This window comes from Bactrocera neohumeralis, chromosome 2 (genome assembly GCF_024586455.1).
Source record: "Bactrocera neohumeralis isolate Rockhampton chromosome 2, APGP_CSIRO_Bneo_wtdbg2-racon-allhic-juicebox.fasta_v2, whole genome shotgun sequence".
Taxonomy (NCBI): domain Eukaryota; kingdom Metazoa; phylum Arthropoda; class Insecta; order Diptera; family Tephritidae; genus Bactrocera; species Bactrocera neohumeralis.
Window position 1 is genome coordinate 59,290,361 of NC_065919.1, and position 22,889 is coordinate 59,313,249.

The 22,889-nt window shown below is 36.3% G+C and overlaps 3 protein-coding genes across 6 annotated transcripts in view; 1 reads left to right on the top strand and 2 right to left on the bottom strand.

Annotated features, from left to right (window-relative positions):
* Positions 1-1,737: 1,737 nt before the first annotated feature.
* On the bottom strand, positions 1,738-6,526 carry LOC126767764 (peptidyl-prolyl cis-trans isomerase G). 2 transcript variants are annotated; one of them, XM_050485383.1, is made up of 8 exons: positions 6,028-6,526; positions 5,400-5,487; positions 4,754-4,783; positions 4,548-4,687; positions 4,348-4,489; positions 4,177-4,288; positions 3,906-4,079; positions 1,738-3,834 (listed from the first exon to the last, which is right to left on the bottom strand). In XM_050485383.1, exons 1-8 carry the CDS (start codon positions 6,350-6,352, stop codon positions 2,014-2,016), a joined length of 2,832 nt encoding a protein of 943 aa, XP_050341340.1. In that variant the 5' UTR covers positions 6,353-6,526; the 3' UTR covers positions 1,738-2,013. The 2 variants fall into 2 exon arrangements, with proteins under 2 accessions (XP_050341340.1, XP_050341341.1); XM_050485384.1 differs by lacking the exon at positions 6,028-6,526 and having other exon boundaries at positions 4,754-5,226; positions 5,400-5,486.
* A 430-nt stretch (positions 6,527-6,956) lies between these two features.
* Positions 6,957-9,749, bottom strand: LOC126767765 (glutamine--fructose-6-phosphate aminotransferase [isomerizing] 2-like). Its single transcript, XM_050485386.1, has 2 exons — positions 9,633-9,749; positions 6,957-9,575 (listed from the first exon to the last, which is right to left on the bottom strand). The coding sequence occupies exon 2, from the start codon at positions 9,337-9,339 to the stop codon at positions 7,285-7,287; it is 2,055 nt and encodes a 684-aa protein (XP_050341343.1). The 5' UTR covers positions 9,340-9,575; positions 9,633-9,749; the 3' UTR covers positions 6,957-7,284.
* A 452-nt stretch (positions 9,750-10,201) lies between these two features.
* Positions 10,202-22,889, top strand: part of LOC126767763 (la-related protein 1) — a 48,522-nt gene continuing 35,834 nt past the window's right edge. The window contains exons 1-2 of one of the 3 annotated variants that reach the window (XM_050485380.1): positions 10,202-10,655; positions 11,649-12,682. In XM_050485380.1, coding sequence (XP_050341337.1) covers positions 11,810-12,682 — 873 coding nt within the window. In that variant the 5' untranslated portion in view covers positions 10,202-10,655; positions 11,649-11,809. Of the gene's footprint in view, positions 10,656-11,352; positions 11,584-11,648; positions 12,683-15,323; positions 15,351-22,889 lie in introns of those variants that run through there. The other 2 variants (XM_050485381.1, XM_050485382.1) reach the window with 2 other exon arrangements.

The window sequence follows — 22,889 nt, forward strand, 5'->3', positions numbered from 1 at the left end:
AGTTCAAATACACACTTGCCTCTTGCGTATAAATGTATCGGCAGCGTTAGAGTATTGCGTGATAAAAAAGGAGCGAAAAGCTACAAACCAAAAGCAAGAGACAACGGTGGGGCGCCACTAATGCTGCATCGCATAGCAAGTGGCTGTTTACATTGCCGGCAGCTCCACATAGCGTTTACCAGATGTATGCTTGTGCAAGTGTGTATCTCCCGTGCGCAACTCAATTGAGAGCTAAAAGCTATAGCAGCTTCAAAGTGTGAGCGGATACAAATACAGGTACTTATATTAAAATATCTGGAGAGCACAAAGTTTCGGTGGAAAATTGAAGTCAAAGCAAACGCTGTGATAAAAATGTGTATTATGTCATTGCAAAGTATGAATGAACGCGAGATTATATAGTGACTAAAGCATTGACGATAAGCACTAAAAGCACTAGAAAAATTTAGTTTTTTAATGTTTTTTTTTTGTTAAAAAATATAATTTAGATTTGATAATAATTTTTAATTGTACTAAAAATAATTTTATGGATTTTTATCCACTTGGGAAGAGTCAAAAAATGTTTAATTTATTAAAAGCTCAGTACCGTCTTTACAAGCCCATTCAATAAATAAGACAAATTATTATCTTTAAAATTATTATAAAAATGAGTTTAATATAGCCGAACTAAAATAAAATAAAATAAATAAATTCTGAAAAAAGTGTAGACAACAGTGATATATTTAGTGCGCATACTATGTAATGAAAATGCAAACCTGTGTTGGTGTCATCCTTTATTGTTATTACTTCCGTCAAACTTGTTTGAGAAACATATTTCGTGGACATTTGTAAAACGCGAAGTCGGATATGCATGTAAAGCCTCTTCCAAAAGCGTTTTTTCTCATTAGCAATAACTTCCAATTAGAATTAATAAGACTAGTGAATGGGTTTTCAATTTAGCTTTACAGAAGACGAAAAAACGAACTAGGACCCAAGAGTTTCAAACGAAAATTTTTGACGACCTTGGGATAAGAGTGCCTAGGTGCGTTTATCATAATATTAAATCTAACACATATGAGGTACTCACAACGTGTCATAAAGCATCGTAAAATCATAAATTTTTATACTAGTTTCAAAAATTTGTTGTTGGATTGCATACTAAAATAAGTTTACGCAAATACAACTCTGAACGCTATGCATTCGGTTCGTTATAACTTTATGAGACTATGTGACAAAATAATTTAAAAAAGGAAAGACCTTATCAAAAAATTATCATAGGTTATGTAATGAGAACTTATGTACGGTGTTCTTAGAAGCTTGCCATAGACATGGATATTACATTATTTGGCAAACTACTCTACATAACATTTTCACAACATCTGAATTTTCATTTTACGCAAACGAGTCTGGAAGCTTGTTTGTCCAATGAGAGTAAAGTTGGAAACCGATTCGTTGAAATTCGAAATTGGATATAAACCCTTAATGGCCTCGAGATTATGTTTATATCAGAGTTGTTGTTGTTGCATTGGCAGAAAATAATTTTCCAATAGTGAGCAATGCTGCCGTGTGAACAGTTTTTGAACGGATATAAACACGGTTTCGCTTCAGTTATGTAGATTCGACTGTTATTGCTTTTGTTGTAGTTATTGTAACAGAAAACACACAAAACTTGTAAACTTATTGAACCTTTAAACCAATCAAACACAAACTCTTCACCATGACAACAATAAACTAATGCAACACCAACAATACACACTTAAATCACATTATTTTTCAGACCTTTTATTTAATTTTCATTTATAGTAAACATTCAAAAACGAAGGTAAGAGTTAATTTTAATTTACATTGTTTCATGTCTTGTATTTGTGAGTGTGTTTGCCAATGGCGATTTACACGTACTCGTGTACAACTTCTTTCCAATTGGTATATATTTATGCGTATAAATATGTATGTAATATTTCAGAATAAAAATATTTTCAAGTAATTGAGTAAGTCTCCTTTGATTATACGTATTTTAGTGTATTGAACTAATAATTCTCAATTTGAGTCAGTGCCCGAAGTCCGTGTGTGTTTCTTCGACTTCTTGCGCTTCTTTTTCTTTTCCTTTGATTTCTCATCTTTGCCGCGATCCTTTGAACTGATGGCCTCGGCTACCGCTGCTATAACTGTCAACTTTTTCAAATTTTCATGTTCTTCCAACTTTTGTAGCGTCTCTAATTTGAGGCGTTCTAATTCTTCTAGCTCACGAGCAGTTTTTTCCTTCTCTAAGTCATCCAGACGTTGTTTTTCAGCACGTTTTTCTTCCTCCCTTGCGATTTCTTTACGCATATGATCCTTCAGCATTTGTGCGGCCTCTGCACGTTTCAACATCTTTTCGCGCATTTTATCAGCACTCCCTTCAGCAAAATTTACGTTGGCCTCCCCTGTACTCTCTTTTCTTGTGTCGGACCGTCGATCATGCGATTTGCGGCGATAATCTGCCGATTTGGAACGCCTTGGCGAACGAGTACCCGAACGTTTGTTGCGCGTTTCACGGTTTGGTGAACGTGATTTCGGATTTCGTGAACCCGCCTGCTCTTTGGACTTTGAATTGACACGCGGTTCACGAGACTTTGAACGGGAGCGATTATTACGACTGCGATCTCGTGAATCAACCGAACGTTTACGTATACGATCGCGACGTGTTGATCGAGATCGTGAATGTGGAGATCGGCTTCGTGATATAGAACGATCACGAGACCGTCGATCACGTGGCGGTGTTGGCCGACGTGTACGTATCGGTGAAAGTGGTAAGCGATTGCGATAACGTTCGGCAGAGCGGCGGCGACGGTCCATGAATGGATTGCCACCACGTCTTCCGCGAAAATCTCGCCGTAGCGGTGAACGAAAACCACCTCTACGATTGGGAAATCGGTCGCGGCGATCTCTTATGGGAGAACGACGGCGAAAAGAGCGAGAACGTGAACGTGAAGGATGAGAGCGTGAACGGGAACGTTGCTTTGAGCGCGATCCGCTCTTAGATCGATTGCGATTGCGACGAGAATTGTCTTTTTCTTTGTCCACATCACGATCCTTGTCTTTTGCTTTCTCTTTTTCGTCATTTTTATTTTTTTCCTTGTGTTCTTTTTCAGCGTTAGACTTTAATTCTTTAGTTTCATCTTTTTTAATTGCGCTGTCTTTCCTTTCTCTCCTACGATCTTTATCATTATCTGCCGCCTTCTCTCTACCTCTTTCTTTTTCCTTAGCTCGATTCTTGTCGGGATCAGCATCTCTTTCCTTGTGTCGATCTTTTTCTGAAATATTTCCTTCAATTTTTTTATGTGAATTTTGCTTTTTTGGAGTTTCCTTCTCGGCCGAGCCTTCTTCATTTTCACTGTCCGGTTGATGCTCATAATCCAGTGCATTCATGTCCATAGATTTCTTGCGCTTCGGTAAAGACTTCAACTCGGAGCTATTCTCAGAGCGGCGTTCTTTTGTCTTATCCTTTTCTTTATCATTCTCCTTTTCTCTTTCTCTTTCACGTGGTCTATCTTTCTCCGCACGTCGTTCATCTGGTCGGTCCTTGCGGGCATTATTTAAATTGTCTTTGCCACGATTCTTGCGATCAGGCGATTCACTGTATCGACCACCGTATGAGCTAGCATGCGACAACTCGAAGAAGGACTTCTTGGGATCTCTCCTCATCTCTTCGTGTCGCTTTTTGCGCTCTATCTCACGTCTTTTAATCTCCTCATCGCGTAATTTCTTTTCTTCTTCGAGTCGCTCCAAATCAGACAGTTTAATTGTGCGATTCTGCGCACGTTTCCAATGTGGAGGCGTTGTGCTGCGAGATCGACTGCGGGACGGTGTTCGAAAACGCTAAATTGATACAATGAATTAGTACAGTTCCTATTATACCTATTTAGGGCAGTCATTAAATTTCAACTTACGAACACTCCACGTCCTTTGATAATACGTCCACTGCGCGAGACAGGTACACGCTTTTTGGACCAACCAAATGCCGGCCGGTTCTCACTAGATCGTTCGTTACGCAATTCGCGTTTTTGTTCGCGCTCTTGAGAACGATCCAAACGGTCACCACGTAGCAAAAATTTATTGGAGACCTATCACAAATAGATTGGTTTTATTTTTAAAATACTATTTTAAGACATGTCATTAAAAGATTGAGCAAACTGCATTGTTTAATTAAAAGGAACATACCTCCGGTATTTCGTTAGGATCAATCTTGGTAACAGTCACAAGCGGATGTAATTCACCCTCGTCAGCTTCTTCATTTTCTCTCTCGTCTTCTTGACTCTGCTCCGTATCAGATCTTTGAATATTCAAAAATTTATTCATCTTTGTTATTATAATTTAATTTTAATTACTAACCGCTCATATGATTTTTCCCGTTTGCGATCTTTTTTCTTTTTTTTCTCCTTACGTTTGGTGCGCTTCTCAGTTTCTGATGGGGCATCTGAGTCTTCTTCAGCTGAAGATGCGGCACGCTTCTTTTTCTTTTTGTCTTTTTTAACTGTAATTTTGCATAACTATTAAGTATCACTTTCTATTGTTATTGTTAGTTAACACACCTTTGACCTGGCGTACGAGTTCACCACAATTTGATATGGTAACATCCTGCAATGGACGTGAATTTTTATCGACTGGCAATTCCTCCAACTGGCGTACTAAATCTTGACCCGATATTACTTGACCGAATACCACGTGGACGCTAAAAAATAAAATAAAGAATTCATTTAATAAATAAACGTTAAATGTAATAGCTAAATATACTTACTTGTCCAAGTGAGGCGCGGGTTGTGTAGTACTACAATGAAAAACAGAAGAAGAAAAATATGCTTTACACAGTGTACACATTGAGTTCGATTTCATTTGGTTTTGATTTGGTGCAACAAAGCAATTGAATTTTTCTACGTAGGACGTAGCGCGAAAATCCTGCTGTCGTCTCGCTTCCTACTACTGCACTCACTCCCCAGAAAGAAAGCAGCATGCACAGTAGCGGAGTAGTGTAGCAGGGCAGTTGTCGAGACCCCAACAAATTTATTAAAATAAGTCCAGCTGGTGCGGCACGGATGCCATAAAAACTAGCAACCGCAAGCTAGGGCAACGTCCAATGTGACGATTGCGATACCAATGTGTAGGCCCGTCAGCTGTTCACTAAATTTATCATCAATACTGCGTAAGTTAGCTTTATCGACCAGATCGATTCTAATACACTCTACTTTGTGACGACCTACGATTAGTGGCTAGCTAGATGATGACAAATCAATGATAATAATAACAACAATAAATCAATATAAATATATCTGTAAACAAAACATTTCGATTTAATGTGATGCTGCAAAGAGACGTTAGATATGAATACTAAAATTCTACTTGCTTTATAGATTCACACAATTAATTCTTAATTGCATTCAACTTACATGAAAAACTGCGATCCATTAGTGTTTTTTCCACGATTTGCCATTGAGAGCAAAAAGGGACGATCGTGTTTGAAATCGAAACTTTCATCTGAAGATATCGAGGAACAAACATTAGTTGGGAAAAATATGTATGTATGTAATTATTGTATAACAATTTTTATTTATCATAATTTCGGAAATAACAAGAATAAGAAAAATTGGCAACAATATAAATGAACATACAAAATTTGGAATAAACGTTTTTAAAATTTTACCTATAAAATTAATTTTTATTGTATTCCAGCAGGTACAGAAAAATTATATTCTACCCTAATTTTCAACTAATTAAATTATAAATGAATATAAATTAAATAATAACAAGGAAAAATATGGAATATCTGAATATTAGCTTATTTCAAAAATCCTTAAAAAACCATATAATTTTTTATTATTACACTGCTATAAAATTTACTATGAAAAGGATTTTAACAAGAAAATTTACAAATGTAATTGGATGAGTTAAACTAATTATTTGTTATGATTTATTTCTTAGTTTTTTTGCCAAGAATTTTTCAATCTCCACCTTCCAATTTTTAAAATATTTCACTAGGGACTTGATATTAAATGATATTTACAAATTAAAACATACCTTCAAAAGTGCCACCGTATATCGACTCGCCACCCGTACCGTTTCCAGCCGAAAAATCTCCAGCTTGTATCATAAAATCCTTGACAACACGGTGGAATATTACATTTTTGTAATGCAGCGGCTTGCCTGTAACCAAACCGATGCCTTTCTCGCCAGTACAAAGTGCACGAAAATTGTCCACTGTTTTCGGTGCAACATCTTTAAATAATTCAAAAACTATGCGACCAACATTTAAGCCACCAATCGAAATATCGAAAAAACAACGCGGTCTCGCTGCAGCATTTGCTGCGGCGGACGTTGATGCCAATCCCTCGGCCACAGTCATTTTCAGCACTTTTTTACTTCTTTAATATATTTCTGCTAAAAGATATTTATTCAATTACATTTAACACTTCCTCTTATATAAGTTTTATTTAATAATTTTTCTATTTTCCCGTTAGTTTCATGAAAAAAGCGGTTCTATCTACACAATGGTAAAACGTTGGCAGATTCTGAAGAAAATTTCTTTTGCAAATGTTATGACATTTGTGGAATGTGGATTGTTTTTAAGTGTTGCCAGGTTGTAATAATTAATCACTTTTTTCGATTAGTAACCCAAAATTTATCTATCTGTTCATTATTTTCTTTATAATATCGAAGATAACTATAAAATTACAATAATGTTAGTTTTAAAAAAGCATAATTAATTCCTTTCAACGTCTTAGAAATAATTTTCTTGGAGTCGTTACTCTGCTCGACGCTATACAACTAATAACACTAAAATCAACAGTTCCTAATCTTTCCTTTGGATCCAGTCCCGTTCGATAAGGATACTCTCCAATACACAATTCCACGAACCTAAAAAAAGCACTTACCAAGTAAAACATTTTATTCGGCAGGAAACTATTAATTCCAGGTTCGCTCCAACATCAAAATAGAAAAATATGTAATGAAGACTTTTTTAGTTTCTTTATTTTTTTTGTTTATATTGGTGTATAACAGGATGCGATTAACAAACATAATATTTTGTGTATATAGTTGTGTGCTTTGTTAGGATAATTTAGATTAAATAAAATACATAATACCTCTGACTCAATACGTGTATTAAGCATTTATCATAAAAATAAAAATTCGAAGTATGTATATACTTTAAAATGCTTTTTAGAATATAGGAATAAGAACTTTTATATATACTAAAATACATACATACTCGTATGTACACATTGTAGATTGAATTTGGTTAACGCTTTCTAATGCACTCACGACTTCACTGCTCCACTACTCCACTGTTACTGATTTGGCTAAGTTACGCGGGCAGTCCACATCACAACCTCGTAGCACCGCTATGTGATAGGACAGCAGTTGCAAGGGAATGACTGTGAGTATACCCTGCAAGCAGTCCACAGTACGTGGAATTTCCAAAGAGCGCGATGAGAATGATTTCGTATCCTCATCGCCCTCTTCGCACAAAATGATTGGGCGCCCATTGCGTGCAGTTACCTGCTGCAAAGCATTCATACACTTCATATATACTGGATCTCGCATGACAACCATCAATACTGGCATCTCATCATCCACTAATGCAATAGGCCCATGTTTTAACTCGCCCGCTAATATACCTTCGCTGTGCATATACGTCAATTCCTTCACTTTTAGTGCGCCTTCTAGGCATGTAGCAAAATTATAGCCGCGTCCCATAATTAAAAGTGACTTGTGCAGATACAAGTCCTTAGCAAGCTCTTGAACTTTAGAATTCAGTTGTAGTACTTTGCGGATCTGATCGGCAAGTATCTCTAGACCGTGTATAATTTCAAGACGTCGTGGTTGCAGCGAAAGTCTATCTTCTGACATAACTAGTGCAAACATAACTAGTGAAATAAATTGCGATGTATATGCTTTCGTTGAGGCAACACCTATTTCAGGACCGGCGTTTATGTGCACGCCACAGTGCGACTCGCGACAAATGCTGCTGCCCACAGTGTTGGTTATACCCACAATAAGCGCACCACGTTGTTTGCAATAACGCAAAGCAATCAGCGAGTCAGCTGTCTCTCCAGACTGTGATATAAAGAAGCACACATCATCACGGAAAATGGGAGTGTGACGGTCCATGAAATCCGAAGCAAGCTCTACTACGACTGGCAACTCCGTAAGTTCTTCCAGCAGTTGACGGGTAGCTATCGCACTGTGATATGATGTGCCACAAGCTATAAGTATTAAGCGGCGGCAACGTTTTATCTCCGGTATGAACTCCTTTATTCCACCTAATACTACAGTACGTGTTTCGAAGAACATGCGCCCACGCATTGTATTAACTACCGATTCGGGTTGCTCGAATATTTCCTTTAACATGAACGAATCATAGTTGCCCTTCATAATTTGCTGAATTTCCATTTTCAATGTAGTAATTTCACGCGCATGCGGATCATCCAAGCATTTTTTTAGGCGATGAATACTTAATGCGCCATCTCTAACTGCTGCTACATCGTCATCTTCAAGGTATATAACACGATCGGTGTGCTCAATAATTGCACTAGCGTCCGAAGCAAAAAAGTACTCAACTTCTTTACCCTCCAATGGTTGATACTCGGCTGGTGTGTCGTCGAAACGCGGTGGCAATGACACTTCAGCAGGCAGTGTTTTTCCATGAGCACGCTGTTTCTTCGCGTAAAATATAGGAATCTGGTCAATGGACAGGCGTGTTTTCGACTTAATGCCAACCAATAGCGGTGTACCACGTCGTGAAGCTACACATTCACCGGGAAAATGTTTTGACTTACAAGCAATAGCAAATGCACCTTCTAGTTGTAGAATAGCTTGCTCGACAAGCTCACGGAATGAATAAGTAGGATGTTGGCGCCACAAGTGGTGAATTAATTTCGCAATTACTTCAGTATCGGTTTCGGATTCGAATACATAGCCACGTTTCTCAAGCAGTTTTTTTATGTCTTTGTAATTCGTTATAATACCATTATGTACAACAACAAAGCTGTTATCAATATCTGAACTCTGAGGGTGAGAGTTAGTCTCAGAAGGGGGGCCGTGGGTAGCCCAACGAGTGTGTGCTATACCAATATGAGTAGTAATAGATTCCTTATAAGCCTCCGTACTGCATATTTCAGCGACCGCATCCTCCAGAATCTTAACTTTTCCTGTGCGGCGTATAATTATAATGTTATGACTTTCAACGCCCACATCCGGATCGTCAATTGCTAGACCAGTTGAGTCATAACCACGATACTCCAATCTTTTAAGGCCATTTAATAGCAATTCGAGTACTTCCTGCCTTGAGCGTGGTGTGAGGTAATTGAGATAAGCGAAGATACCACACATTTTAAAAAAAGTTCTAATGAGAATTTGGTGTGAATTCAAATGTATCCAAAACTTTGTATAAACAAATTGCTGATTGCCACGTACACCACACTGTTCTGAGACTTTTATAAGCGGAATAGTACCGACGTCGGCATTTATCGTCTATTCTGATTATGTATTTTGTTTATTCTATATCCAGCGCTTTGATGAATATGTTAAGTGTGAAAAGGTTTGATTACTGCAAGTTTCCTTATCGACTTACTGCAAAAATATGACAAATTGTAACTTTTGCAAGATACTTATAAGGGAAATACTTGCTGCGAGATAAGATATTTCTTAATTTCCGCCTTGCTATCTTTGAATAATCTTCGATGAATATGAATTAAAGAACAAAAGTCGCTGATACTTTTACATATTTGTTTATATTGCATTCCGCTATGCACTGTTCTTCGTAGAGATTAATATTTAAATAGTGTTGCCGCTACACCAAATTATAACGAAAATAAAATATATGATGCAATAAGCTCTAATTCAGTAAAAGGTTTAAATATATAAAACTTCAAAACAAGTTATTTTAAAAATATTATAATTTTTATTCATAAAATTTTATTGCCGTCATCTTTGGCAATAGTTATATCAAAATTATCATAAGCATAAAAAGACAAAAAATTTAAAAATCTTTAGCGCCATTAAAAAACATTTGCAGTTGAAAATTTCTAATTATAACTGCATTTTTAATTGCATCAAATTTGAATATTGTATTGTACATAAAAACTGCAATAAAACAAAACAACACTGTCAATTCGTTGCACATGTTGGGCAGAACCATACCGTTTATCCCCCAATCAGGGCGATTGCCAGTAATGCCCTCGTTCTTTTCGAAGTTTCTATCAACGGCGTCGGCCACATGTTTGCTCGTGAGACGAGATTTTTCGCGAAATACCATTGAATTATGGTCAAAAGTGCTGTGAAATCATAAGAAGGTGCTGAATAAACTTGACAGTGACATTGTACAATTGAATTGAAGTGGAAATTTGCAATAGTTTGCACGTAAACTCAATAAAAAGATTTTTTCAAATACGCAAAAAGACTACGTTTTTTTCGTCTCTCTTTATAACATTATTCTTCGTCGTCGAATTGTCAAATTTCGTCGTACTTTGCGTTCGGTTCGAGACAGCTTCGTGTGTGAATTTCGGTTTTGAACGAATAGAATCGTATGTGTAGAAAATTGTACACAAAGCAAAGACCGCAATAAAGAGGTGTTAAGAAGAAAACACAAAACGTGCGTTTATAGTGAATCGGATTTTGAACTGTGTGAATCTCAGCGAATCGACGTTGTGAGTATTTGTTAACAGTGCAGCTTATATAGTAGAGTATAGAGGCATCAAGTCATGTGCTAAAATGTTAAAAATTGTGAATTAATGTAAAATAGTAAATTTTTGTTTTATGTTTTGTGCATTCCGGTCAGCTGACAGAAACAGAGATGCATTTAATTTCAATGTTGCATAATATGAGATATATCTAGGTTATGGTACTTAAAAGAGTATATCGTGTTATCTGCTAACTAAACAGAGATCGAATACGTTTTCAAATATATAATATATAAATATATATGTTTACCATAATATTTACATTACAGTTCGTTGCCCTATAGCATCGATTATATCCCATTAGTTATACTGTAAAATTTTACTAGTAAATGCAACTCTGTGAAAGGAAAAATCGAAATGTCAATTGGTGGTGTATTATCCTCCTTTCGCTTTCTTTTCATTTGAAATTTGACAGTGTGTACAAATTACTTAACCTCACTTTTGACCATATTTTCTTACAATTTGACATCCGTTGAAATATTACGCGAAATTTCATAAAATTTGGTATTATTTTTCGGATGAAAAATTGTAAAAAGTCATTAGACGTTTGATTTGTTATTATCGGTAATTAATATTTCAATGTCGTTGATCCGTTGTTAAAATTTTGCTTTGCTTTGAAAAAAACAATTATTTTCTGTTTGAAACTTATCGCTGTGGTTCAAAGGACATGATGTCATTTGCGATTGTAGTGAATGAATATTTGACTTAATATATATTTCAACTTAATCTAAATTACATCTAAAACTTCAACGGACATTTTTTGAAGACGTTAAAGTGATAAAAATGTCGCCTTGATAAGTTCTGTCAGCTAAACAAATATCGTTGATTGTGTTGAAGTGATCCTAGTTGGTAGTATTCCTCGAGAACTAGCTACCATTTTTAACTTCATAAGAGTGTATGTTGAATTTGAGAATCATATTTAGATTCCAAACTAAGAAATGTTTTTTTTTTCTTTTTCAGTGTCAACGTCTAGATATTGATTTGTTTGAACGTTTTTGTCATATTTATTGGGCAAGGAAGCAACAAAGAGTTTCCACAACGTTTCAGCATTTTCTGGAGTAAGTAACGTAACTGACGTTACCGATACTCCGGAGTCACACGATATACGAACTTAAACTAACATGTCAGCAGCTAAAGAAGAAACTTCAAAAACGAGCGCCACCACTGCCACTCCAACGGTGGTCGCTCCCTCTGGTCAAACGTCTACCGCAGCTTCTACTTCATACGCTAATGTATTGCAAAACTTGGAGGCCAAAAAAGGTGCCATAGCCAAAAGTGAAACCGCTGAAGTCGCCGTTGCTGATTCCGACAATAAAGAAAACCAGCCCAATTTGAAGACAATTAAGTCATGGAGTGAGGAGGCCGCTGCTGCTGAAGCAGCTACTGAAAATTTATCCAATACCGTCGTTGAAGCTAGTCCTTCAGTGACCGGTGAGAAACGGGCTGCAAATACGGATGCTGGGGCTGAAAATTCTTCGGAAATCGATGACAATACTGACTTCGTACCAGTGGTTTCGCACCACCGCCGTGATCGTAAAAAGCCACGTAAGGAGAAACCTTTTGGACGTGAACGACAAAGTGGCAACGGAAACAATGGCAATGAAAAGCTAACTAGCGGAGGAGGTGGGCAGCGTTCCGGTGGCGGCAATGGCAATGGCAATGGTAATGGCGGTGGTGGTGAAGGTGGACAAAATAAACGAGTAGGAAGAGCAGGTGGCGGTGGTGCTGTTGATAAAGATGGAGATAAAAAATATACTAGCCGTCCACGCCAACGCGGTGGTAGCCCACGTAAGGGTGCTGCTGGCGGCGCACCAAAGTCTCCTAAGGAACGCAAAGATACTTCGCCAAGTGCTAGTGTCGAGAACACAAGCAGTGGAAATGAGGCAAAAAGTAGCGATGAAACTCCAGCGGCTGGAGCAAACGGTGCCCCAGCTGCTCCTCCTCAACCTAAGAAATACGTTGCGGCACCCCCACCAAAAGTAAACGCTTGGAAGGTAAGTGAATTTTATTTGTTTCTTTCTATTAAACAATGAAATTAATTAAATATTGTTAAAATAGTGTAGGAAAGGTATAACTTTTATTCGCTTTTGTGAATATTTTGGTACTGCGCATTATATTTTTTTGTATCTTTATGAACTAGGAAAAAAACTAATAAAAAATACATAAAAACTAGTAAACAAATGTGCGTGGAATGAGACAATATGCAAAAGGTACAAAAACAATTTTCATAACAAGAAGTTGGAAAACGATGGAGCTGGCAAGCGGCTTTGAGCTTCGGTACAATTTTTTATTCTCTGCATTGCTAGTACGTTAAGGAAATGAAAGTTCTCAAACCTCGTTTTTAAAAGAACTTTTTCTTAACACACTTTTAGTATTGTTGTAAATATGTTTTAAATAATTCTCGTTAATTTTATTTTAAGTGCTTTCAAATATATTGCATCGCTTTCTTCATTATAATCTAAACTTAGGGTAGGTCAAGCTGCTTTCAAATTATCTCCTCCTATTTAATCGTGTACGAAATTCAATTGTTTGTCGAAAAATATATTAGAAAAAAACAGCTGTACTAGAGTAAATATTTGAGAAATGCGGTGATTATTCACATACAAACAACTTTTTTACTTACTAGAACTGGTTAATGCACATTTGAAATGTATAAAGATAAATGAACTTATACAACCTGAACATTCATACAAAATAATATAAGAACAAGCTAAATTGAATTAAATTAAAAGCAACGAAATATTATGCAATACTTGATTAATGATGCGGCTAAACTCGCCAACCGTGTATTCTGAGCGCTATAGTGATATGTGTATAAGTGCATGGACAGTTGTGTTGGCAGTTGCGACGGTTGATTGCCACACAGCTGGTGATTTTTCTTTTTTTTTCTTCCCACCCAGCTATTTTTGTGAATTCTTATTGAAATCGAAACGATTTTGCTTTTACAATGGCAATTTATCTAAGCACTCTCTTTTCTTTATATAAGAATTTAAATTCCGAAAGCGTAAAAGTGAAACGAAGTTCAATATTAATTATCATTGTGAAATTGTAATTTGAATCAGCACTAATAAATGTCAAGGTCAACATTTGTTAGTACGGCGGATTGAGTACAAAACAGAAACGATAAACTGTATAGAGTGTACGGAAACAAAAGCAAATAAAAAATGTATATCAAAGAAGATGCAAAAACAGCCATTGGTACATTCTTACAAACATACATGCATATGTATACATGTACATATGTGCATATGTGTAGGTATATATAGAACAGATGGATTCTATTCAGTTTATGACTTGAAACTAAAATAGTGGCTAAGTTGACGTTTTTTTTGGGGCTTACAGAACAAAAAGAAATATTAAACATGGAAAAAGTAAAAATTCATATTTTTTAAATATCAACTTTCACCTTTAAATAGTATAGTATAGTTATATATATATACATAGGTGATAATAGTTCACCTTCAACATATTCAATAATTTATTGGCCACACAATATTTTCCGTACGCAAACTTTTCTCAATACTTATACACCAATAGAGAAGTCATAATTATTTTAAAATAATGTTATTTACAACGTTGAATGTATGTAATGCGGCATTGTGTACTAAAATTTCAAAATTTATTTATTTTTTTTTTTTGAAAAACAAATATATTTTTTATTTCTACACCACGAATTTTGGTTTAATAATTCTTTCAATAATAAAGATAGCATTTTAATTTACGTAAATGTTACTTTTTGCGAAAATTCATTAAAGTTAATAATTAAACAAATTATCTGGCGTTAAAAAAGGCCAAAGACTAGCTAATAAGGAAGTTCATGCATAAAAGCAAACAAAGTTGACACCTATTTACATACAAAAGCGAGTATTTCTGCACGCGCGTAGATAATTACTATATTTTTATGTCTTTTCGTTTCTTTTTTTTTTAACCAGTGCCAAGTTTGCCAGTTTGCCAAGCAGTATTGAAACGGTGTACAGCGAAAACGGTTGTGTGTAGATCTATTTGAATATTGAAATTTGAATAATAAAATATTAAAAAAATACAACTAAACTATAATCAAACATATTTGTTGTAGGTTTAAATATTGTTTGTGTTTTTGTGACACTCAAATAACAGTGTTGTTTATTGCCTTAGAACTGATGCGCATGTGTCTCTAACAACACACGTCTCGTGAATACTGGTAAAGTCTCCACACGAGACCAAAACAAAACAAAAATAAAAACTCACCACATTGCGCACGATCCTCAAGCGGTTTGGCGATCGCTGATAGCTGCTTCTGTATTCGTGGCTGTTGTTTATAGAATTGCTATAAAACATTTGGTCGTCTCGCTCTAAAAGCTCTCAAAGCTTTCTGTGTTTAGAATTATGTGTGAATTTTATAAATAAACACGAATGCTATAAAATGGAAATTAATCGTAAAAATACATGTGTGTGTAGGCATACCTTTTTCTAAATGCGCCTGAACTTAATTAAATGGCTAGGTGTTGGTGGCAGCAACTGTAATTTCCAACAACCGTCACACTCACGCTGTATGCCGAGGCTATAATCTGCGTTATTTTATATTTATATTGTTTTATGCATATAATTCCTTAAATACATTTTTCACTTTATCAGCGAAAAGCAAGAAAGGCGGGTATATGCAACAACAATATGCAAACCAAAGTAAATATACTTATACATATACTATATAAATTCACAAAGAACTTTTAATATTTATTTTATTATGTTTCTAAATTCGATTGTATTTTTGTGTGTGCTTCATTTAAACATATTAATGCAAATAGTTTAGCCGTAATTAGTCACTTTCCCCTTTTTTTGCTGTTAATGTAATTCAACCAATTGAGATTGGTTATAATTGTCAAAAGGTAGCGAATTTTACTGAATCTCTTGGCTCTGTGCTTTGGATTTTTATTTAAACTGCAACAACATCAATCTTCCTTACTAATTGGCAGCATTTTATTCCTTAATCAACTCTCTCCAACCCTCTAATACTAATATGAGCAAAAACTGGTATTTTTTTTTTCATAATTTGAACAATGTAAATGAAAAGAATATGTTTCGCGCGCTCCGCTTAACTTTATTCGCAACACCATTCACCCATCTTAAGACCCAGCATTTATTTTTGTATAATTTTCGACCGAATAGACCACGCCCAGCACGCAGTGAAGAAAATATAGCAGCCGTAGCTGAATCAAGAAGATCCGATGTTTTCGAACCAAATTTTGTTCTGCGATGAGGCCCATTACTGGCTTAGTGGATATGTAAACAAGCAAAATTACCACATTTGGGACGAAGAGTAACCTGAAGAGATTCAAGAGCTGCCATTTCATCCAGAAAAAACAACGGTTTGGTGTGGTTTGTGGGCCGGGGAAATGGTCTGTATTTCTTCAAAAATGAAGTCGCGCCATGATAACCGATAATTTCACGCTTTGGGCCGGTCGATTGACCACCGTTCCATCGTTTGATATCACACCTTTAAACTTTTTCCTGTGGGGATGTGTAAAGTCTAAAGTCTATGCGCACAATCCCTCTTCGAATGTTCTTTCGAATGATAATTTCTCTGTTTTTTCTCTAAAAAAAAGTAGGAACCACCAAATGGATCACTCTTTATATTGAATAGTGTGTTAGCATCAGCTCTTCCACAGTATCGACCACTATGTATTTAATGTACTGATTAAATATGTATTTACTGATACTGCTTATCTTCTTCTGGAGAGCATAAAAACTGAAATTGCTTTGTATATTTAGTCTCTTTCTTGCGGTTATTCGTGTGTTGGAATGTTCAGAACTTCGCCTTGTCGCCCAATTAATACAATGGGTGTATGAAGTATATGAATATAAGTACATATGTATGCATGTACATATTTTACATTATACTATATAGGTACGCATACTTTATTACATTCTTACGAGTCTCTTACCTCCAGGTTGTTTATTTACTTTGCACTTACTGTTATCTCTTGTTTTCTATGCTTATCTGCAGTGCTGTTTAATTTGTGCGTGGCAGAATGCATGTGGTGTTGAAAAAGTGTTGAAAAAACGCGGGCGGTCATTTTATAGAGTTACGGCAAAAGATTTATACAAGAATTACTTATTTGTCAAACTATGAAATATCTGCAAAATGTACGATTTTTTGAGTTTTGAGTTTACTGAGATTGCACTGTTATTAGAGGATGTTGTTGTTGTAGTGGCAGAAAACATTCTTGAAATAATAATGAAAAATAAAGAATGCTGTCAAGTTTACCATTCTTGGCCGGATAAAAATCCGGCTCCGTTCCGGTTACACAGACCCGACTGTCCTGTGAACTGTTCTTAAAAGATCGTTTATTGCTATCACATTATGAAATATTTCTTAGATATAATAATTATAGAGAGTATTTCTGAGGAAGCAGTCTTTGATTGTAAATGCTGGGATCAGTTCGTTTGTAACCTTACTTAACGTGTTACAAAGCGAGATTTACTGATTTTTCGGAAATGCAGACTAAATTTTAGTTAAAAGCTACAACAATAACTAACAATACTTATTTGCGTTGGTGTTACTGAATCTTTTTGGATCTTCATCCTTTCGAATATAAGCTCAACTAATATTTTCGAATCGATTTCCCTCTTTGCTTCTGATAGCAAGACTCATAATTGGGTTGTTTCTATTCCCTTTCAAATAAAAGTCTATTTGCCGTTAGACCCATATGTGGACGATCGCTGATGATAAATTGATACTTTATTATTAAATGCATAATTAGTTGGAGAAATTTTTTTATGCAGTCTAAAAAAATAAATGTGTGATCTTCAAGTATGTAGAAAACGTATAAGAATTGTTAAGCAACCATAATAGTGTGACATTGTATGTCATTCGTCAAATTGTTCTTGATGTTTTTTCTAATGTCTTTTACTTGCTTCTTTCCGTCCTTTAAATTGCAATTTCCGGCATAACCATAATTATAAATACCGCTATACGTCGAGCGCCAAGCCAAGGTTTCCATTTCGACTACGTGCCTCCGAAAGTCACACCCTCGGCACTCGGCGCGCTAACTCATCGCCGCGTCGTACTTGAACACAATTAGCGAATTAGCTGCAGCGTCTACCGCATCTGCCTGCCTTCCATGCTTTGCACTAATTTACGCTTATTTTATTGTATTGTAGTTAAATTTCTTCTCGCTAATTTGCCGACGTGACAGTGCTCACTTTCTCAACGAGGCTTAAAGTCCTTGTACAAAGCACATGCGTATGCATATATGTGCATACATACATATATACTACATACATATGTAGGTGGTATTATACTTTGATAAATATGTACACATGACTGGGCTCACATTGCAAGAGATTTACGGTTTATATTTGGTTTGCTCGCTGCTCTGTTGATTTATTTTTTTTTTATAAAATTATTGCAGATTTCAGCCTTCAATCGTTTCTTGTTTCTATTTAATATATAAATCTTTCTTGCATATTTTTGCTAAAGCTATTAATTTGCAATATTTTTAGAAATCAAAAATTGTGGTTTTGTTTTTGTAATTGAATAGTTAAACATAATACCATCTGATCAAATTTGACCCAGAGCATGTTCTCGTATTTTATTACAAATCTTTATTAGCATCTCCCAAATAGGCTCCTGAGCCAATACAATTATGCCAAAGTCTTAACGATTTTTCCATACACTTGTTTACTTCATTTTTGGCGCGCCATTGGCTTGATTGTTGGACCGTTTCGCTGTCATATTTATGACAGTCCGTTGGCCAGCGGCAAAATCCGCCGATCCGGTCTCAGTTACAACGATCTAAATCTTTCCGATCTTGTTTCGTTATATAGTTCTCAACGGTCTGCAAAATTGTTAAAGAATGCTTGCGTTTGATGCAAGTAGAATTCTAAATTACGTTGTCATTTGTATTTGTTGTTACTTCTATTCGAGGTCACTTTTGCGAAAGATTAAGGTCTTTTAGTCACGCTTTATGAATTTGGTATCCCCGCAAAACTAATACGGCTGTAAACTGACGTTGAGCAACACGAAAAGCTCCGTCAGGATCGGGAAGGACCTTTCCGAGCCGTTCGATACAAAACATGCCTAGAAATCCAACGCAGGATAACTCTTGCCAATAGATGCTACTTCGGACTGAATAGGCAATTAAGAAGCAAAGTCCTCTCTCGACGATCAAAAACCAAACTCTATCAGTCACTCATAATTCCCGTCCTGCTATATGGTGCAGAGGCCTGGACGATGACAACAATTGAGGAGTCGACGTTGCGAGTTTTCGAGAGAAAAGATCTGCGATCTTTATGGTCCTTTGCGCGTTGGCCACGGTGAATATCGCATTCGATGGAACGATGAGCTGTACGAGATGTACGACGACATTGACATAGTTCAGCGAATTAAAAGACAGCGGCTACGCTGGCTAGATCATGTTGTCCGGATGGACGAAAACACTCCAAGAAGAAGAGGAAGACCTCCACTCCGTTAGAAGGACCAAGTTGGGAAGGACCTGGCATCGCTTGGAACTTCCAATTGGCGCCACGTAGCCAAAAGAAGAAACGAATGGCGCGCTGTTGTTAACTCGGCTATAATCGCGTAAGCGGTGTCTACCCCAATAAAGAAGAAGAAGTCACGCTTTATACCTAAAACATTAACTAAAATATGTTGAGTCGATCAATAAGAAATGTTGAGACCCCTCTATCTCTCTGATGTCAATACAACAAGCACTTTCTATATCTTTCTCACTTGTGTTCGTGATGAAATAGAGTACTCAAAACACTTCTGCAAAAGTGTCAAGGATTCCGTAGTCATCATTCCATTGGAAACCCAAAATATCCAGCGACACCGTGGATTTGGAAAAGTCGCGAATCTTTTCCGCCCAAGCTGCCTAAAGTCTCTTTAGTTGGTGCGTTGGGCACCGTAGAATCCCGTATCATCCGGCTGAAGGCTGGGCATTTGCAAAGATAATATTCCAACTTATCATACCACGCGTTCACATTCCATCAAATATACTTTATTTTGTAAGGTTGATATCTTAAGAGTAGACCCTGTTATGATCCCATCCATTCACCGTCAATGCTTCAAACAATCCTTGAAGGAGCTGAATGGCCTGGGGCAGCTTGGGAAATTATGTCTTCAACTGCCCCCAAGCGAGGCAACTCATCTGCCATTTCATTTTCGTCTATTCTTATATGACTTATATTCGTACCCAGACCCCTGATGTTGTTACCAGAGTTACCTACTGAGAGTTTAGTTATAGCCTGCTTGCATAAGCTAATGCAATGCGAATTAGTGTTGGCGCTGCGGAGATAGCCTTATTTGCCGCTTGGCTAGAAGGTTTAAGATCTTCTGTTATGCCCATAATTTCGGTCGCAAGGAATGATTTGGAGTCATTTTGTTTGAAGCCACCGTTAGGGTTACTACAGAAGAAGCTTGCTCTGATTTCTATTTTAGCTTTAGATCCGTCAAAGTTTGTGTATGTATTACTCAGATGTCAAGGATAACATTCAGAGTCTTAGTTGACTTAGGCTTCATTGCGCTCGTAATTCCCAGTAAGCAGGTTCAATCCCGTTCTAGAGACTTAATGCGTCACATATATATTGCCGGACCACATGCATATGTCAAGGAAGACATTTGCATGGAACCAAGAGACCATGAGGAGTCGTAAGTCCCACTTTAGGGCCATATCTCTTCTGCAGGACTTACAGATTCGAAAGCCGTTGCTTCTCAATGTGTTCTTTCCTGCTTAGTTCCTAATCTAGGATAACTCCGAGATATTTGACGGAGCTCGACAGTGCAGTAGGTATACTCCTTAAAGAGGGGAAGTTAAATTTCGAAATTCTTGTTCTACTTGTGAGAAGACAGATTTCTGTTTACTCTGAATTGACAGTGAGACCATGACGGAAATCTAAAGGCTACTTTATATGGACAGTGATATGCGATTAAGGTCCAGAGAATAGCGGGATCGTACGGCCTTAAAGTTCTTCATTGATCAAGGCGACCCAAAGCAAGGGGAATAGGATGCAGCGTCAAACTTTCTCCAATCGTCGCGGTATGACCATGATATAACAAACAAAAACAAAATGTAATTTTTCTGACTTGTATGTACTTATTTTATGATCCACCACTGTACAAATGCAGCCTGAGATCTCTTTGTGTCTTTATGAATTTTCTTATTACTTATATTATTGATATTCTAGACATGTTATTATTGTTATTGTTGTTATTGCAGTTTTTATTTGTTGTACTTTGTTTAATCTGCAGATATACATATTTTTATAGTTGTTGTAGTTGCATTTATTTCTGTAATTGGAACGCATTGTGCGCAGCTTTGTCCGTCCAGTTGCAATGCAAAGCAGCTGGGTGCAACGCACGGCATAGACGCACACACAGACACATTCAAACATGTTTTTGCATAAGTGTGTGGCTGCAACTTATGATTATTGCTGCGAGACAGCGAGACAGATATGTTACTTGCGCACAATTGAATTGAATTCATTTGCTAACGTGACCCGTGATCGGTGAACGCAATTGAAGTGCAGTTTTTCGCCTTGGCAATTTTTTACAAATTACAAATTGCAAATAGCAAACACATACACATAGATATCTTAAAAAAGCGCTGAAATTGTGAAAATATATTTTTAACTCTGTGAAACCATATGCTAGAAGTGTCTATTGGTCGCGTGAGCAATTGCCGACGTGTGTGTGTGTGTGTTTTGCATTCAAATTCACTTTCGAGTGCATTTGTATCGGCTGTGATAAATTTGTTGTTTATTTTGAATGCTAGAAAGTGAAGGTCGTTAGACGACGCCTTTTATGTCGCCCGCAATCGTAAGATGTCGAAAGGTAAACAAAACAAATTCTATATGTATCTATGTACAAAGGTGTTTTTGTAGTACAAGTAGATTTATTATTAAATTTGTTGAGTGTTTTTTTGTATATTTTAAGTATGCTTGAAAAGGAAAATTCTGTTTTCCATGTACTCTGAGGTGCTTTAATTGCTTAAAAATACATATTTATATGTAATAGCTAGAAAATTTTTCAGTAGTTATTCGAGTTTTAGCTCTGAAGCCTTAATTTTTGGAGCAGACTCCCAATCGTTCGATTTAGGTCGTTTAAATCAGCTTTATTAAATTATTATGAATCAAAGTCACTCTCCTTTCACCAACATAAATTGCTCCTTTTTCTCTCCGAAGCATCATATTAAGCCTTAGAACTTAGTCAATGTACTGATACTCGATCCGAAGACTTTCGTATTTATCCCACTTTAAATTCGTCTTTTAAGGTATTAAGCCAGTATAGTTTTTCAAAAACTCTATCTTATCTATTGCACGTCTTCTTTTGTAGTTACTAACAACAATATAAAAATAAATTACTGCAAATTTTATGTCTTGAATAGAATAAATTAGGTTCTCCCACAAAGTTTGCGAAACCCATAAGGAAGCGACGCAGACTAAAAAGTATATAGTATGTATACAAATGATCATCGTTACGAGCTGAGTCGCTTCGGTTAGTAAGAGTTCCAAGAATCGCACGTCGTCCGTCGTGGCTTTCTTGGAAATAGTTATTCAAAATCCCTGTTTAATAAAGTTTGGAGAGATATTCGATTTATTTTTCCTTAGTTTCACAATAAGTTTTCAAGATTATGTGATTTCTGAGCGCTTTTGAATGTTCTAATCCTTCAAAACATTTGAAATAAATTGCTTTAAAGCTACTCTCACTGTCTCTTTACTTTTCGAAAATAAAATGGAAACACTTCTTGACGTTGTCTTCTTAAATTATTGTCAGATAACTCAAGCATTTCTCATAATATAATCTGACATATTTTAGAATGAGCGACGTAAATTGAAAAAATCATGTGTCATAAGTCATTTATAAGTTAAACCGTGTCATTTGTGCAATCATCTGTACAATTTTACGGCATAAAATAAGATTTTCGTTAAATATTACAATAAATATACTATACTGACCCTTAAGTCACGCTGTAAAATTAAGGGATCTTAGTTAAAAAAAAAACTGGCTTAACAATCTTCACAGTTTGAGGCTGTTTTACTTCGTTCTAATATCTTCTTATTCTTTATTGGCGTAGACACCGCTTACGTGGTTATAGCCGAGTTTACAATAGCGCGCCAGTCGTTCTTCCTTTTCGCTGCTTGGCTATACTTGGAGTTTCGAAGTATAGCCAGGTTCTTCTTCACCTGGTCTTTCCGAAGTGGAGGTTTTACTCTGCTTTCCAC